We start from the raw sequence: 19354 nt of genomic DNA, 5'->3' as shown, positions 1-19354 counted from the left end.
TCCCCAGGCTGTTCTCCAACTCCTGAGCCCAGGCACTCTGCCCCCTATGCCTCCCAAAGCTCTGGGATTACAGACATGAGCCAGCGTGCATGGCCAAAGTACAAAGTTTTTACTTTTGGCCAAGAAAGGTGGTACACACCTGTAATCCCAGCACTTTTCGAGGCCAAGGAGGGCAGAACACTTGAGGACAGGAGTTTGAGACTACCTGGCCAATGTGGCAGAACCCTGTCTCTACTAAAAGTACCAAAATTAGCTGGGAGTGGTTGTCCACACCTCTAATCCCAGCTACTCGGGTGGTTGAGGCAGGAGAATCACTTGAAGCCAGGAGGTGGAGATTGCAGTTAGCCGAGATCGCACCACTGTTCCCCAGCCTAGGTGACAGAACGAGACTCTGTCTCAAAATATATATATAGGCCGGGCGCGGTGGCTCAAGCCTGTAATCCCAGCACTTTGGGAGGCCGAGACGGGCGGATCATGAGGTCAGGAGATCGAGACCATCCTGGCTAACACGGTGAAACCCCGTCTCTACCAAAAAATACAAAAATCTAGCCGGGCGAGGTGGCAGGCGCCTGTAGTCCCAGCTACTCAGGAGGCTGAGGCAGGAGAATGGCGGGAACCCGGGAGGCGGAGCTTGCAGTGAGCTGAGATCCGGCCACTGCACTCCAGCCCTGGCGACAGAGCCAGACTCCGTCTCCAAAAAAAAAAAAAAAAAAATATATATATATATATATATATATATAGACTAGTCGTAGATTTGGGTTTATTTCTTGGCCTCTCAATTGATTTGCATTGATCCATATGCCAGTACCACATTGTTTTGATCACTGTAGCTCTGTAATACATTTTGAAACTGGAAAGTGTGAGTCTTCGAGCTTTATTCTCATTTTTCAAGGTTGTTTTGGCTATTTGGAGCCCCTTGCAGTTCCATATGAATTTGGGGATTGGCTTTTCACTTCTTTTAACAACAACAACAACGAAAAGAGAGCTTTTGGAATTTTGGATCTGTGTGGGGGATTGTGTTGGATCTGTAAGGTGGTATTTCATCCAAGCAATATAATTTTTTTTTTTTTGAGATGGAGTCTCACTCTGTCGCCCAGGCTGGAGTGCAGTGGCGCGATCTAGGCTCACCACAAGCCCTGCCTCCTGGGTTCCCGCCATTCTCCTGCCTCAGCCTCCCAAGTAGCTGGGACTACAGGCGCCCGCCACCTCGCCTGGCTAGTTTTTTGTCTTTTAGTAGAGACGGGGTTTCACCGTGTTCGCCAGGATGATCTCGATCTCCTGATCTCGTGATCCGCCCGCCTTGGGCCCCCAAAGTGCTGGGACTACAGGCGGGAGCCACCGCGCCGGCCTCATTTTCTAGCCCATGAACAGAGGGTGCCTTTCATTTGTTCATGTCTGATTTTTCTTAGCGTGCGGTCCTTTCACCTCCCTGGTAAAGTTTGTTCCTAGATATGTTCTTCTTTTCCATGCTGTTGTAAGTGGAATTTTTTTGTTTGTTTCTGGATTGTCCATTATGGTGTATGGAAACATAACTGATTGTGTGTAGTTCTTGCATTGTGCAACTTTGCTGAATTTCTGTGTTAGCTGTAGTAACCTTCTTTTACATTCTCTGGGATTTTCTATATATAGGACTGTGTCATCTGTGGTTAGTGATTGTCTTACATCTTCCTTTCCAATTTGGATGCCTTTTTCTTCTCAACTGATTGCTCTGCGTAGGATTTCCAGTGTAATGTTGAATGGCAGTGGTGAAAGGGGCTTCCTTGTTCTGCCCTGATCTCAGGGGGAAAGCTTCCAGTCTTTTCTGTTGAGCAGGTTCCTTGATACTCCCTGTGTTCTCAGTGGTTTTATCATGTGGATTTTGTCAAATGCCTTTTCTGCATCAGTTGAGATGATCATGTGGTCCTCCCCTCAGTCTATCAGTGTGGTTCATTACACTGGCTGGTCCCGTGTTGAACTGTCCTCAAGTGTGTATTCCGGTCGTCACAGCAGCATCTGTGTGCATTTGAAAACCAGAGGAACCGCCGGGCGTGGTGGCTCACGCCTGTAATCCCAGCACTTTGAGCAGCCGAGACAGGTGGATCACGAGGTCAGGAGATCGAGACCATCCTGGCTAACATGGTGAAACCCCGTCTCTACTAAAAATACAAAATTTAGCTGGGCGTGGTGGCGGGCGCCTGTAGTCCCAGCTACACGGGAGGCTGAGGCAGGAGAATGACGTGAACCCGGGAGGTGGAGCTTGCAGTGAGTGGAGATGGCACCATTGCACTCCAGCCTGGGCGACAGAGCGGGGAACCTCCGTGTGGACTTTCATGTGATCCATGAGACCCATGTGAGCAGTCTCATGCCTGCAGTTAAGCACACACCAGAGCAGGCCAGGAGTTCTTGCCCTCCAGCAGCATTTCCCAAAGGAGATGATACGGAAAGGTACAGAATTTAGACTGTTGTGGAGGTTAAGGAATAAAGGACGTTTGTGACGTGTACAGGTGGAGCTCCTGTGGAAAGGTGACTGCAGCATCTGGTTTATGGTTTAAATGAAATAAGTGAAAAACAAACCTATTGGTTTGCTGCAAATACTGACGGCAGTTAAATCCTATGGTCCCTCTGGAGAACAGCTTCTCCCAACCAGAAACTGGCAGGAGCTCATCTTGCACAAGTCGAAGCCAGATTTATAACTCTCCCTCAAGAGCCTGTGCTGTGCTGCAGCACTAGAATCTCCTGTTTCCTCTCACTGAGCAGAACGGACAGCTTCGGGTCTGCACGGAACTTCTCAGAGAATTGGTTTCGGAGAGGCCGTGGGTCTGGCCTTAGCCCTGCCCTGTCACCCATGGCTCAGTGCCCACTCTCTGGGGACTGGAGTGTCCATCTCTTTTCAAAAATGTCTCAGGAATTCTGGGGTGATGTGGGGCTATTGGGGCCAGGACTTCCATGAGAAGCTCTGTTGGAGTTTTTTTTTCTTTCTTTCTTTCTGTTTTTTTTTTTTTTTTTTTTTGAGACGGAGTCTCGCTCTGTCACTCAGGCTGGAGTGCAGTGGCGCGATCTCAGTTTACTGCAACCTCTGCTTCCCGGATTCAGGCGATTCTCCTGCCTCAGCCTCCCAAGTAGCTGGGACTACAGGCGCCCGCCACCACACCCGGCTAATTTTTGTATTTTTAGTAGTGACGAGGTTTCACCATGTTGGCCAGGACGGTCTCAATCTCTTAACCTAGTGATCCGCCCATCTCGGCCTCCCAAAGTGCTGGGATTACAGGCATGAGCCGCCGCTCCCGGCCACTCTGTTGGGATTTTGACTAGAATTGTGTTGAATTATGGATTAGTTTGGGTAGATAGGTGTCTTTATAATACAGTCATGTGCCACAGAACATTTCAGTCAGCAGCACGCTGCATATATGAGTAGTCTCATAGATTATAATGGAGCTGAAAATTTTATATGACCTAGTATGGTTGTGTACAACACTGTAGTCACAAGTCTGTGGTGATGCCGGTGTAAACAGACCCGCCGCGCTGCGGTTCGTGTGGAGGACAGCACGTGTAGCTGTGAAGGGTGCACGGTGTAAACAGACGCGCTGCGCTGCGGTTCGTGTGGAGGACAGCACGTGACGCTGGTGTAAACAGACCTGCCGCGCTGCAGTTCTTATGGAGGACAGCACGTGTGGTTGTAAAGGGTGCACGGCACTTGATCATGATGATGATACACGAGTATGTCGGTGGTTTATTATTCACTCTACTATAGTTTTTATCATTTAGCGTGCACTTAGTTAAAAAAAAATGACTTGAAGTCAACTTTTAGAGTTTGTGGTGCCGTTGTTTCTCTTTGGTTAGAATTTGCCTCCTTCATCCATCCAGTCTATTTCTTGTAAATGATGTATAGCCGTTTGGCTTATATTTTAAATCCAGTCCAAACACCCATCTTTTGTTTAGCAGGATTGTTACAGTCATTGATGAGATTGCCGATGCGATAAGAGGGTTTAGTTCATCATCTCATGTTCTGCTCGGCTTATAACCTTTTTTTTTTTTGAGACGGAGTTTCACTCTTATCACCCAGGCTGGAGTGCAATGGCACGATCTCAGCTCACGGCAACCTCCACCTCCCAGGATCAAGCAATTTTCCTGCCTTGGCCTCCTGAGTAGCTGGGATTACAGGCACGAGCCACCACGCCCGGTTAATTGTTGTATTTTTAGTAGAGATGTGGTTTCACCATGTTGGCCAGGCTAGTCTCGAACTCTTGACCTCTAGTGATTTGCCCGCCCCAACTTCCCAAAGTGCTGGGATTACAGGCCTGAGCCACTGCGCCAGCCTCAGCATGTAAGCTTTTCTATTGTCCTCTCTGTCTTCATGTTCCCCACACCTACTACTCTGTGTGTTTTTGTTAACATTTGGATGGATATCTTCCTGCCCTTGCCCTGATGTTTCTGTCTCTCCAAGTGTGTCAACTTTATGGAAGGAAAATTGAAAGGCAATAAACCACACACTTTTAAAGCATATATTTTGATAAGTCTTGTATGTACACACCCATGACCATCACAATTAAGGTAGTGCACTTTCCACTGGTGCCAGAAGTCTCCTTGCCCTCCTGTTCCCCTCCCACCTGTCTCTGCACAATCTGCCACATTCCTAAGGAACCATACATCTACCTCTTTCACTGTAGATTAGTTTGTGTTTTGTAAAATTTTACATAAAAGGGCTCAAGCAGTATGCTCTCTTCTTTGTCATCTTCCACCGCATGTAACTGCTTTGACATGTTGTTGCATGTATCAGTATTTATTCCTTTTTCACTGCCTAGTAGTTATCATTGTATGGATGTACTACCTTTTGATGGGCATTGGGGTTGTTTGCAGGTTTGAGCTATTACAGATAAAACTGCTGTGAACATTCATGTACAAGTCTTTGTTTGGACATACATTTTTATTTCTCTCAAAATACCCAAGAGTATTTTGAGGCTCTATAGTTAGGAACATAAACATTTAGGATTATGTCCTCTTGACGAGTCAATCCCATCATCATTGACCCTCTTTGTTCCTAGAAATATTCTTGCTCCAAAATCTACTTACATTAATATTGGCACTCCAGCTTTCTTTTGATTCATGTTAGCATGGTACTTCTTTTTTCAACCTTTTACTTTTTACCTATTCTTTTGTCTTTATTGTGATTTTTCTTGTAGGCATCATATTATTAGGTCACATGTTTTTATTCCATCTGAACATCCCTGCCTGTTTATTGGGGGATTTAGACCATTAACACAATACAGGATGTATATGGTTAGGCTTAAATCTGTCATCTTGCTGTTTGGTTTGTTGTCTCTTTTGTTCTCAATCCCTTTTTCTTCTCTCTTTTTTTTTCCTTCTGCATTAATCGAGCATTTTTAAATTCACCTTTATCTCCTTTTGTCAACTTTTGTTGGATTCTTAATTATGGTTTTTACTATTTGTTAGTGATTATTTTAGGGTTTATGTATTATCTTAACTTACCATCGTCAACTTTCAAATGATATTATCCCACTTCATAAGTGATGTAAGAACCTAACAGCATTTATTAGGCTCCATTTCTCTCCAATTTTGTCCTGTTGCTGTCAAGTATATTACTTTTCTACATGTTATCAATGTCTCAATACATTGTTATCATTTTTACTTTAAACAGTCAGTTATCATTTAAAGAGATTTTAATACTAAGCAAACATTTCTACATCAGCCCACACAGTTCCTGTTTCCCGTGCTCTTGATTGCTTATGTGGATCCAGATTCATGTCCATCTGGTGGCATTTCTTTCTGTTTCAAGGACTTCATGTAACTAACTGAAGTGCAAGTCTGCTGCTGGTAATGACTTTTAGCTTTTGTATTTTTGAAAAAGTCTTCCATCTTTTTTTTTTTTTTTTTGAGATGGCATCTCTCTGTTGCCCAGGCTGTAGTGCAGTGGTGTGATCTTGGCTCACTGCAACCACTGCCCGCCAGGTTCATGTGATTCTCCTGCCTTAGCCTCCTGAGTAGCTAGGACTACAGGTGTGTGCCACCACACCCGGCTAATTTTTGTATTTTTTTAGTAAAGACAGGATTTCGCCATGTTGGCCAGGCTGATCTCGAACTCCTAACCTCAGTTAATCTGCCCACCTCAGCCTTCCAAGGTGCTGGGATTACAGGCATCAGCCACCACACCTGGCCTCATCTTCATTTTTGAAGGCTACTTTTGCTGGGTGTAGGTTAAGATTTATTCCTTTTTGCCACTTCATTGTCTTCTGGCTTGCATTATTTCTAACAAGAAATCAGCTGTCATTCTTATCTTTGTATTTCTTTACATAATGTGTCCTTTAACTCTAGCTCCTTTTTTTTTTTTTTTTTTTTTTTATGAGATGGAGTCTCACTCTGTCACCTAGGCTGGATGCAGTAGCATGATCTCAGTTCACTGCAGCCTCTGCCTCCTGGTTTCCAGCAAATTTCCTGCCCCAGTCTCCCAAGTATCTGGGATTACAGGCATGCACCACCATGCCCAGCTAATTTTCTATTTTTAGTAGAGCCAGGGTTTCACCATGTTGGCCAGGCTGGTCTCGAACTCCTGACCTCGTGATCCGCCCACCTTGGCCTCCCAAAGTGCTGGGATTACAGGCATGAGCCACCATACCCAGCCAATTTCATTCTATTTTTTGAGACAGGGTCTGGCTCTTTGTCACCCAGGCTGGAGTGGAATGGCATGATCTCTGCTCATTGCACCCCTTTGCCTCCCAGTCTCAAACCATCCCCCCACCTCAGCACCTGAGACCACAGGTGCACACCACCACACCTAGCTTGTTTTTGTATTTTTGGTAGAGATGGGGTTTTACCATGTTGCCCAGGGTGGTCTGAAACTCTTGGACTTAAGCGATCCACCTGCCTTGGCCCCCAAAGTGCTGGATTTACAGGAGTGAACCACCACACCTGGCTCTAGCTCTTTTATTTTCTCTATTTTGCTCATTTTAAGCAATTTGCTTAAAATAGGCATTTAGGCCGGGCGCGGTGGCTCAAGCCTGTAATCCCAGCACTTTGGGAGGCCGAGACGGGCGGATCACGAGGTCAGGAGATCGAGACCATCCTGGCTAACACGGTGAAACCCCGTCTCTACTAAAAATTACAAAAGACTAGCCGGGCGAGGTGGCGGGCGCCTGTAGTCCCAGCTACTCGGGAGGCTGAGGCAGGAGAATGGCGTGAACCCGGGAGGCGGAGCTTGCAGTGAGCTGAGATCCGGCCACTGCACTCCAGCCTGGGCGACAGAGCGAGACTCCGTCTCAAAAAAAAAAAAAAAAAATAGGCGTTGATGTCATTTTCTTCATGTTTCTTATGCTTGGGGTTTGTGTAGCTTCTTGGACCTATCAGTTTATAGTCTTCATCACGTTTGAGAAATTTTCAGTCATTTTTTCTTCCAAAACAAAACTTTTTTTTTTTTTTTTTTTTGAGGCAGGGTCTCACTCTGTAGCCCAGGCTGAAGTGCAGTGGCACAATCACAGATGATGGCAGCCTCAACCTCCTGGGCTCAAGCGATCCTCCCAATCCTCCCACCTCTGCTTCCTGAGTAGCTGGGACCACAAGCTTACACACCTCCATACCCTACCAATTTTTTTTTTTTTTTTTTCTGTAGAGATGGTGTCTCTCTCTGTTTCCCAGGCTGGTCTCAAACTCCTGGGCTCAAGCGATCCTCCCACCTCAGCCTCTCATAGTGCAACAAGTGTGAGCCACTGTGCCTGGCCTTTTCCTTTGATTGTGTGTGTGCCCAAACCCCCACCCAGCACTCCAGTTATGTTTCAGGTCACTTGAAGTCATCCTGCAGCTCTCTGACTCCATGGGATGATTTCCACTTCTCTTTTCTTTTCTTTTTTTTTCTGAGATGGAGTTTCGCTCTGTCGCCCGGGCTGGAGTGCAATGGCCGGATCTCAGCTCACTGCAAGCTCCGCCTCCCAGGTTTACGCCATTCTCCTGCCTCAGCCTCCCAAGTAGCTGGGACTGCAGGCACCTGCCACCTTGCCCGGCTAGTTTTTTTTTGTATTTTTTAGTAGAGACGGGGTTTCATCATGTTAGCCAGGATGGTCTCATCTCCTGACCTCGTGATCCACCCGTCTCGGCCTCCTAAAGTGCTGGGATTACAGGCTTGAGCCACCACGCCCAGCCTCTTTTCTTTTTTTTTAAGATGGAGTCTCACTCTATTGCCCAGGCTGGAGTGCAGTGGCACAGTCTCGGCTCACTGCAACCTCCACCTCCTGGGTTCAAGCAATTCTACTGCCTCAGCCTCCTGAGTGATTACAGGCACACGCCACCACACCTGTCTAATTTTTGTATTTTTAGTAGAGACATGGTTTCACCACATTGCCCAGGCTGGCCTTGAACTCCTGACCTCAAGTGATCCACCTGCCTTGGCCTCCCTGAGTGCTGGGATTACAGGCATGAACCACTGCGCTCAGTCCCACTTTCTCTTTTTTCTTTGTTTTTCCTCTTTGTTTTTTGTAGGTTTAATTTTGGATCATTTCTATTGTTGTGCTTTCAAATTCACTAAACTTTTTTTTCTTTCTAGTGATGGATTTGATTTTGTTTTGTTTTGAGGCAAGGCCTTGCTGTTGCCCAGGCTGGAATGCAGTGATGCAGTCTCGGCTCACTGCAGCCTCAATGTCCTGGGCCCAGACAATCCTCTCAGCCTCCCAAGTAGCTGAGACTACAGGCACATATTACCACACTGGGCTAATTTATATATATATAATTTTTTTTTTTTTTGAGATGGAATTTCGCTCTTGTTTCCCAGGCTGGAGTGCAATGGTGCAATCTCGGCTCACAGCAACGTCTGCCTCCCAGGTTCAAGCGATTCTCCTGTCTCAGCCTCCCAAGTAGCTAGGATTACATGCACATGCGTCTGTGCCCAGCTAATTTTTGTGTTTTTTAGGAGAGACAGGGCTTCATCATATTGGTCAGGTTGGTCTTGAACTCCTGACCTCAGATGATCTGCCCGTCTTGGCCTCCCAAAGTGCTGGGATTACAGGCTGAGTCACTGTGCCTAGCCAATTTTTTACTTTTTTTTTTTTTTTTTTTAAATATCTCACTATGTTGCCCAGGCTGGTCTCAGACTCCTGGCCTCGAGTGGTCCTCCCGCCTCAGCCTCTCAAAGTGCTAGTATTATAGGTGTGAGCCTCCATGCCCAGCCCCAGTGTATTTTTCATTTCAGATATCATAATGCTTATCTCTAAAACTTTGATTGGGTTCTTTTTTGTGTATTTTATGTCTCTACTTAAGATGTTCAGTCATTTCTCTAGCTTTTTGAACATGTGAACTTTGGTTGGGTTCTTTTTTGTCTATTTTACATCTCTACTTAACATATTCAGTCATTTCTCTAGCCTTTTGAACATACAGACTTTAGTAACTTTTAATATCTTTCTCAATGGCTATCATTTGTGTCAATTTGGGGTTAGGTTCAGCTGATTGAGTTTTCTTATAATCATTCCCCCTTTTTTCCCCTTCTCCAAGTTATTGGTAGAGATTCAGTGCATTTTGAGCAAGAACTTAAATCTTGTGAGCAAAAGTTGTTTGATATATGAGGGGAAGCCATCCCAGCAGAGGAAGCACCGGTGCTACGTCCCAAGAAGGAAGAGCATTTGGTGTGCTCAGGGAACAACGGGGGGCTGGTGCTGTTGCTCCAAGAAACCAAAAGGAGTTGGCATTCCTATCAGAACCAACTGCAGATGTTCATCTGTTGTTATTTGTGATGACATTTTACATGCTTCATCTGCAAAAATGTCTTTTTACACAGATAGATACTGCCAAATACTGGTGTCAGTCCATGAGCATATGATTTGGAAGGCATTTATAAAATTCTGCTGATCTATATTTTGAGCTCAGAAAATATATCTGCTGCAAATTTGTGTGGGAATGGAAATCTCACTTTCTGTTTTAATTTTAGACACCATGGGAAGTAGATAAAGCAGCTTGACATTACTTTTTTTTTTTTCTTTTTTTTTGAGACGGAGTCTCGCTCTGTTGCCCAGGCTGGAGTGCAGTGGCGCCATCTCGGCTCACTGCAAGCTCCACCTCCCAGGTTCACACCACTCTCCTGCTTCAGTCTCCCGAGTAGCTGGGACTACAGGCTCCTGCCACCACACCTGGCTAATTTTTTGTGTTTTTAGTAGAGACCGGGTTTCACCATGTTAGCCAGGATAGTCGAGATCTCCTGACCTTGTGATCCGCCTGCCTCGGCCTCCCAAAATGCTGGGATTACAGGCGTGAGCCACCGCACCCAGTCAACATTACTTGTGATTCAGACATTAGTTGTCACCAAAATAACTTTACTGCAATATAAGTTTTGCATGTAAGCACCGTTTGCTTTGTAATGTTAGGTTGAATTCATTAAGAAATGTTGTCAAGTCAGCAATAAAAATTAATTTCCAAAGTCATTAATTGTGCATTTATTTATTTTAATTAATTAATTTTTTTTTAGAGACAAGGTCTTGCTGTTACCCATGCTAGAATGAAGTGGTGTGATCATAGCTCACTGCAGCCTTGAACTCCTGGACTCCAGTGATCCTCCTCCAGAGCAGCTAGGACTATAGGCATATGCCACTGTGCCCAGCTAATTTTCTTTTCTTTTTTTTTTTTTTTTTTTGTAGAGATAGGGTCTCACTATCTTGCCAGGCTGGTCTTGAACTCCTCGCCTCAAGTGATCCTCCTAACTCAGCCCCCTAAAGCATTGGGATTTTAGGGCTGAGCCATGATGCCCAGCCCTTTTCAGTGTTTAATAGTGGTTGAGGGAGGTTTTTCTCATGCAGAAAATTTTAGTCTTGGCCCAGAGTTTTCTAAAAAATGACAGTAAAACTTTGCCACTGCTAAGCTGTTGAACTTTGTGTGGTCAGGAATGTGAGAATATGTATCATTGATTTCTGACAAAAATTCATGGAACTAATGATGGCTAAGTCATGAGAGTGCATGAAGTTCATGTTGACACCACTGTTTCAGTAACTCCTAATAGATGCAAATATTTTTTTACAAAGTATCTGCTAATGAATAACACAATCAACATAGGCTTATATTTTCACATGATCTTCAGTTTTCATATGCTTTGTAAGTTTGTCTAAGTAAGCCTTTTCTGATCCATGTATATTCTTAGCATGATCAGTTGTAGTTCATCTTAGTAGATTCCACTTCAGGTCATACAAAATTAGCATTTTCACAACTTATTTGAAAATACTGTGTGTTCCAGTTGTTCCACATAGAAAAAGTGATAGAGGCTAATTTTTCAGTCACTTCAAGCTCAACATTGACTCCTTCAAACACAGCAGTACCAGTAACATCTGTCAGCTCATCAAAAGCCAAGGAAACCACTGGGGTCCTATGGAAACCACTGGAGTGAGTCCAATGGAAACCACTGAAGTCCAGTGGAAACCACTAGGGTCTGATGGAAACCACTGGGGTCTGATGGAAACCACTAGAGTGTGATGGAAACCTCTGGAGTCTGACAGAAACCACTGGAGGGTGATGGAAAACACTGGAGGGCGATGGAAAACACTGGAGTGTGATAGAAACAACGGGAGTCTGATGGAAACTACTGGAGTCTGATGGAAACCACTGGAGTCTGATGGAAACCACTGGAGTGTGATGGAAACCACTGGGGTCTGATGGAAACCACTGGAGTGTGATGGAAACCACTGGGGTCCTATGGAAACCACTGGAGGGTGATGGAAAACACAGGAGGGTGATGGAAACCACTGGAGTGTGACAGAAACCACAGGGGTCTGACGGAAACCACTGGAGTGTGACGGAAACCACTGGGGTGTGACAGAAACCACTGGGGTCCGACGGAAACCACTGGGGTCTGATGGAAACCACTGAGGTCTGATGGAAACCACTGGAGTGTGATGGAAACCACTGGAGTGTGATGGAAACCACTGGGGTCCAACGGAAACTACTGGAGTGTGATGGAAACCACTAGGGTCCAACGTAAACCACTGGGGTCTGACGGGAACCACTGGAGTGTGGTGGAAACCACGGGAGTCTGATGGAAACCACTGGGGTCTGATGGAAACCACTGGAGTGTGATGGAAACCACTGGGGCCTGACACAAACCTCTGGGGTCCGACGCAAACCACTGGGGTCCAATGCAAACCACTGGGGTCCAACACAAACCATGGGGGTCTGACAGAAACCACTGGAATGTGACGGAAACCACTGGGGTCCGACAGAAACCACTGGAGTGTGGTGGAAACCACTGGGTTCTGACGGAAACCACTGGAGTGTGATGGAAACCACTGGGGTCCGACGGAAACCACTGGGGTCCGACGGAAACCACTGGAGTGTGGTGGAAACCACTGTGGTCTGACAGAAACCACTGGGGTCTGACGGAAACCACTGGAGTGTGGTGGAAACCACTGGAGTGTGACGGAAACCACTGGAGTGTGACGGAAACCACTGGAGTGTGACGGAAACCACTGGGATCCAACAGAAACCACTAGAGTGTGACGGAAACCACTGGGGTCCGACGGAAACCACTGGGGTCCGACGGAAACCACTGGGGTCCGACGGAAACCACTGGAGTGTGACGGAAACCACTGGGGTCCGACGGAAACCACTGGGGTCCGACGGAAACCACTGGAGTGTGACGGAAACCACTGGAGTGTGACGGAAACCACTGGGGTCTGACGGAAACCACTGGAGTGTGACGGAAACCACTGGGGTCCGATGGAAACCACTGGGGTCCTAGGGCTGTTGTGTTGCTCTCACTGTCCTCAATTCCTCAAGCAGCTTTTCTTGCCAAAAGGCTAATAGTCTTAAGCAAGTTTATCATCTCTTGACACAGTTTTAGATGCTGTAATCAACACAAGGTCATTAACTTCCCATCAGTGAACAACGAGTGAGTCATGTGAGAACATACATTAGTGTAAGGGTCACTTTTGTGTTTGTAAAGTAATTCTGCCGTGATGAAATGCTCCATTTCAGAGTTTCTGACAGCTGTGTAAGTTGAGTCTATTGTGATGAGTACTTGCTGGAGTAGTGTTGACAGAGTGCTCTGCTAGCACAGCCACGGCATTACTGCCTCAGGAACATGATACTCATCTAGTTCAATAACAGAAGAGCCCACACTCCACTGGTCCTCAAGAGCATGATATTGAAGACTCACTTGCAGGGCCTCAGTCAGGTGACCAGTCAGAAACGGCAGAAGGGATGCACTGATACAGATACAGCAGTAGTAGAGATGTCTTTGCCTGTGTGGTTTTCCATATAGACATATTCCATATTTCTGGCTTTTTGTTCTGTACCATAATTATGTGTTTGAAGATATTGACCACCAGCCAACTTCAACATTTACCACTTGTTTTTTTATTTTGTTTCGTTTTTGAGATGGAGTCTCGTTCTCTTGCCCAGGCTGGAGTGCAGTGGCAAGATCTCAGCTCACTACAACCTCCGCCTCCTGAGTTCAAGCAATTCTCCTGACTCAGCCACCCGAGTAGCTGGGATTACAGGCACCCACCACCACACCTGGCTACTTACTGTATTTTTAGTAGAGACAGGGTTTCACCATGTTGGTCAGGCTGGTCTTGAACCCTTGACCTCAAGTGATCTCCCCACCTTGGCCTCCCAAAGTGCTGGGATTACAGGCGTGAGTCACTGTGCCCGGCCACTTTGCCATTTGCTTATACAACTGATTTTAAAACATTTTTTAAACGACCTTTTTATTTGAGAAGCAGTGTACTTTCATCATAGAAGATATGTATAATTACATAAAAGAAAATAAACACTTGTAATAGATATTAGTGCTGTCTACCACAGGCCAAGCACACAAAATTCAAAATGCTCCATAATCTGGAACTTCTTGAGTGTCAACATGATGCCACAAGTGGAAAATGCCACACCAGATCTGCAGTTAAAACAGTCAGAACTTTGTTTCATGCACAGAATTATTAAACATATTATATAAAATTGCCTTCAGGTTGTGTGGATAAGGTATATATGAAACATAAATGAATTTTGTATTTCGACTTGGGTCCTATTCCAAGATATCTCATTTTGTATATATATATGTAGATATTCCAAAATCCTAAAAAATCCAAAATCCAAAACACTTCAATCCCAAGCATTTTAGATAAGGGATCATCAGCCTGCATTCATTTTCTGGCATATATCCTTGAGGTTTTTAAAATATTTTACCACAACCGTATTGCAGCAGCCATGTCCTATTTCTCAGTAGGAGCAATGTGCTTACCTAGTCCCTGTCGCCAGACACATGACTGGTCTCCAGCCTACTTGCTGTGTACAAAAATTTTAATCCCTATCTCCTGAATTCTTGTATATATTTGGGTCAATACTTGGGCTTTCTGTTGCATTCCAGAATCCATCCGTCTACTAGTACCACACTGCTTTAATTATGTAGCTTTTTTTTTTTTTGAGACAGAGTCGCTGTGTTGCCCAGGCTGCAGTATAGTTGCATGATCTCGGCTCGCTGCAAACCTCCGCATCCCGGGTTCAAACGATTCTCCTGATACGGTGACCACAGGCATGTGTCACCGTACCGGCTAGTGTTGGGGTTTGTTTGTTTGAGACAGAGTCTCACTTTGTCGCCCAGGCTGCAGTACAGTTGCATGATCTCGGCTCGCTGCAAACCTCCGCCTCCCGGGTTCAAACAGTTCTCCTGATACGGTGACCACAGGCATGTGTCACCATACCTGGCTAGTTTTGGGGGGGGGGGGTTGTTTGTTTTTTGTTTTGTTTTGTTTTTGAGACAGAGTCTCACTCTGTCGCCCAGGCTGGAGTGCAGTTGAGTGATCTTGGCTCACTGCAAGCTCCGCCTCCCAGGTTCAAGCAATTCTCCTGCCTGAGCCTCCCGAGTAGCTGGCACTACCGGTGTGCACCACCACACCTGGCTAATTTTTTTTTTTTTTTTTTTTTTTGAGACGGAGTCTTGCTTTGTCGCCCAGACTGGAGTGCAGTGGCCCGATCTCAGCTCACTGCAAGCTCCGCCTCCCGAGTTTACGCCATTCTCCTGCCTCAGCCTCCCAAGTAGCTGGGACTACAGGCACCCGCCACCTCGCCCGGCTAGTTTTTTGTACTTTTTAGTAGAGATGGGGTTTCACCGTATTAGCCAGGATGGTCTCAATCTCCTGACCTCGTGATCCACCCGTCTCGGCCTCCCAAAGTGCTGGGATTACAGGCTTGAGCCACCGTGCCCGGCCTACACCTGGCTAATTTTTTATATTTTTAGTAGAGACAGGGTTTCACCATATTGCCAGGCTGGTCTCGAACTCTTGACCTTGTGATCCGCCTACCTCAGCCTCCCAAAGTGCTGGGATTACGGTGTGAGCCACCGTGCCCGGCCCTAGTTTTTGTATTTTTCATAGAGATGAGGTTTTGCCATGTTGGCCAGGCTGGTCTTGAACTCCTGACTTCAAGTGATCCGCCCACCTCAGCCTCCCAAAGTGCTGGGATTACAGGCTTGAGCCACCGTGCACAGCCTAATTATGTAGCTTTATATTACTGTTTATATAATCTTTTCTGGATTACTTCTCAGCTATTTTTACATGGGGCTTTTTGCAGGGAGCAGAGTAGGGGATGAACATACCAAACATTCTTAAGTTCCGAAAGCACTCCTGCTGGAAATTTTTCTTCAGCTCCCTACTGTTGCCACTTAATGAAATTATTATTAGAATTATATGGCTCGGCGTGGTGGCTCATGCCTGTAATCCCAGCACTTTGGGAGGCCAAGGCAGGTGGATCACCTGATGTCAGGAGTTCGAGACTAGCCTGATCAACATGGCAAAACCCTGTCTCTAATAAAAATACAAAAATTAGCCAGGCGTGGTGGCGGGCGCCTATAGTCCCAGCTACTTGGGAGGCCAAAGCAGGAGAATTGCTTGAACCTGGGAGATGGAGGTTGCAGTGAGCCGAAATCAAGATCGCACCACTGCACTCAAGCCAGGGTGAGAAAGTGAGACTCCATCCTCCCGTCAAAAAAAAAAAAAAAAAAAAAAAAGACATTAAACGTATTAACTAATTTAGAAAGAAGTCATCTCTTTATGTTTATTGAATTTTCCCATTCAGGAGTGTGTTTCTCTGTTATGTATTCAAGTCTTCCTTTGTGTGTCTCAACAAGACTTGACAATTTTAATCACACTGATACAGCACATTCCTCACTGACCTGTGCCTAGTACTTTTGTTGTTACTGTTGTTTTAATAAAGGTGAGCTTGGTTTCCAGCCAGTCACCACCACACAGCACAGCCTCTGATGGCAGGTGGCACGTAAGCGAAGTTTCTCCACACTGCTGCTCGTTTCTCATTCGATTGCTTTAATTTCTCTAGGCTGACCACTGATGATCAGTTGTATGTCTTCCTTTCAAATATTTGAATCTTTTGTGGTTTTTTTTTTCTTGTCCAAATGCATTGCCTAGCACTTCCAATATTGTATTAAACAGTGGTGGTAAGGTTAAATAAGTCTTGCGTTGACTTTCGTGGGTTTGCTCTCAGCCTTTTGCCGCTGAATGCGCTGAAGGCCTTGAGTTTAATTTGGATATTCTTAATCAGATTAAGTAAATTTTCTTCTACTTCTGGACTACTGAGAGTTGTTTTAAATCATAAATACTTACCGGTTTGATCACATACCTGTGAATATCTGTCGGGATAATCGCCTACTCAACCATTCATTTCACAGATACTTGTTATGTTCCAGACCCTGACCGTCAGCAGTCACAGTCTCCAAGGGTATTTCTAACCAAGCTTCCTTCCCAGGTCATCTTTCTATGTCTGGCTGAAGCTGTGATTCTCACTAACCCCGTCTCTGTGCCCTTAGAACAGTAGCCCCAGCTCCAGTGGTTCAAGCTTCTGAAATCCAGGTGTCCCAGCCACCCCCTGGCCTCTGGATGGGCCACAGTGGTGTGTCCCTGCTGGAAGGAGGTGGACTCAGGGTAGAAGATGAAGAATCCAGCCTGTGGTCAGGAACCAGGTTATTTCCAGGAAATTGAGGTGGCAGTGCCACATTCTTAAGTCAGGGAGAGGCTGGTTGTATTTTTAAATGATTGCGCTTACATTCATGTCTCTTTCATTTTACTGTATTTCAGTTCTTCACCACCGGGAGTGTTTCTTGAGAAGGACTATGAGATTTACCAGGATTACAGTGTGGACGGCCAGCTTCTTCACTACAGGTAGAACCCGTGTCTCAGGCGTGGCCCTGTTTGCCAATGGGAGGGTGGGCTCCTCAGCGAGCCAGGTTCACTGCGAGCGGGAGGTGCGTGGCGCGTAGCAGCAACACCACAGGGCCAGAGCTGGAAAGGCCGTGGAGGCCACAGTGCCAGGGGCCTGGGCAGAAGCCCCTTAGAGCTGCCCCAGGTCTATGCCCCAGAAGCCCCATTGGCAGCCCCTGTCTAGGAACTTGGTCTCTGCCTAGCGTAAGCAGCCTGGAGCCTGAGGGGCTTCCCTCCTGCTGGTGGAGCGGCAAAGTGCTGGAGGGTCCTCAGTTAGGTCCACCCCTGGCAGCTCAGGCCACATGTGCCAAAGCACTTGCCAGGCCCGCCTGGAAGGTTGGCGCTAGTCACAGTGGAGAGGTGGGCTTTGGCTTCCAGTAGTCCTGGGTCAGCCTCACAGACTGCTGGAAGGTTCTGGAGACCCCCCTCAAGACCTACTGCCTTCACACTGCAGGGGCAGGGCGCTCCCTCCACCTCCCAGGATGTCCAGGCAGGGGCAGGCACCTGGATTTCTCCTCCTTGGCTGGGTGGTGACCCCTTGGCTGCAGGAGATGCAGGGCCAGGGCCAGCTGCTGTTTCTGTAGGGGGTGGGTGTCCGCAGCATGGACCACCCAGGAGCACTGTGGTGCTGGGAAGGAACTGGAGGACCTGAAGGGACTCTGGCATTTTGCACGGACGATTGAACAGCTGGAGCTTGGAAGTGGTGACGGTTTGTTTCTTACGTTTGTGTTTGTTGAACATTAGGGTTGCGGCAGGGATTTAGAGGCTGCCCTGGTCCCAGCAGTGTGGCTGTTGGATGGAGGACAGGTTTTATAGCCTTCCCGAGCTTCCGTTTCCTCATCAGTGAGATGGATCTGGGCAGCTGACTCAGTGGTCAGTGCAAAGTGACAGAGCTCGTAGTGGAAGGACCACCCCACTGTGGCAGGTCAGGTCCTGGCTCTGGTCACCGTCCTTGGGGCTTCCTGCAGACCCAGCATGTGCTTAGTGGACCAGCACGACTGCATCCTTCATGGTGGACGGGCCCACCTGGTCTTTGTTTGCCAGGCACCGCCTCAGCTCTGCCATCACCAGGGCACCATTCTCCCCAGAATCAAGAGTCTGACTCACTGGCAGTATCCCTGAGCTCATCTGCAGCTCCCACAGAGCTTTCAGGGAAGCACGTGTCCCAGGTGAGGTGAGGAGGACCTTCTGGCCTCTCTGGGGATATCAGGAGTGGGGATGGGTTGCTGAGCTAACCCTGCCCCAGCGTCCTGCCCCTCACACCTGCCAGGCCATTCTGGTGGCTCAGCCTCCTTCAGTCCCATGGAGCCAACTCTGGCCCCACGAGCTGACATACCAGGTCTTGGTCTCCACGAAGGTCCAAGGATCCTCCCGGAGGTCCGCAGCCCCCGCAACCCTCCAGTGGCTGCACTTCCTGTGGCCTCTGCCTCTGCTGTGCCTTTGGCCCCTCTCAGAGGCTGGCACCTTTCACCTGGCTGGTGATTCAGCCTGATGAAGATCTCTGTTCAGACCACGAGTGTGTCCACATGCTGGCCAGGCCCCCCTGACACAGGGCCAGCAGCTGCACCTCTGGGCCGTAAACTAATGGCTGGGAGGAGACAGCCCACATCAAGCTGTGTGTGGATGTGGTGGTGGCAGCCTGGCCTCCTCCAGTGACCTGGTTGGAGGCTGCTCCACACCAGGCAGCTTGGCCACCTCCTCATGCCCCTCCCCTGTCACTGTCGTCCTGTCACTGAGACCTTGGGACAGAGGTTCAGTGGTGTCTGGAAGAAGACGACACTGGGTCCACAGGGGGATGAGGGAGGCCTGCCAGTGTGCAGCAGCAGGGCACTGCCTCGGGGGGATTTCCGCGCCCTGGGGTGATGCATGCATGTCTGGGGCGGCAGTGCCCTGGGGTGATGCACGCATGTTTAGCTGGGAAGGTGGAGCAGGGCCGGGAAGTGGATAGCCAGACCTGTCCTGAGACGTTCTCAGTCCTTTTTGCTGAAACCCGCGTGCTCTGTGTGTTCTCATGATACGTGGGTGTGGGACTCACGCTCGCCAGATTGGCACTTGTAGATTGGTTGAGAGCAGGCACCCGGTGGAATCTGCCAAGCCATTTCTCCCTATGATCTAGGGCTTCTGGAAGGAGGGAACTTATCTTCCTTGGGGAGTTAGTGAGAGGGCCTGCCATGCAGCAAGCTGGGCACAATTAC

At 47.4% G+C, this 19354-nt stretch overlaps 1 protein-coding gene across 2 annotated transcripts in view; it reads left to right on the top strand.

The window, feature by feature from the left end:
- Nucleotides 1–19354, top strand: part of ARHGAP39 (Rho GTPase activating protein 39) — a 153929-nt gene that overhangs the window by 110572 nt on the left and 24003 nt on the right. For both annotated transcript variants that reach the window (XM_030921776.1, XM_010375196.2), the window contains one exon: nucleotides 17037–17120. In XM_030921776.1, coding sequence (XP_030777636.1) covers nucleotides 17037–17120 — 84 coding nt within the window. The remainder of the gene's footprint in view (nucleotides 1–17036; nucleotides 17121–19354) is intronic.

Source organism: Rhinopithecus roxellana, chromosome 17, assembly GCF_007565055.1.
Source record: "Rhinopithecus roxellana isolate Shanxi Qingling chromosome 17, ASM756505v1, whole genome shotgun sequence".
NCBI lineage: Eukaryota > Metazoa > Chordata > Mammalia > Primates > Cercopithecidae > Rhinopithecus > Rhinopithecus roxellana.
This window is presented reverse-complemented; position numbering and strand designations above follow the sequence as displayed.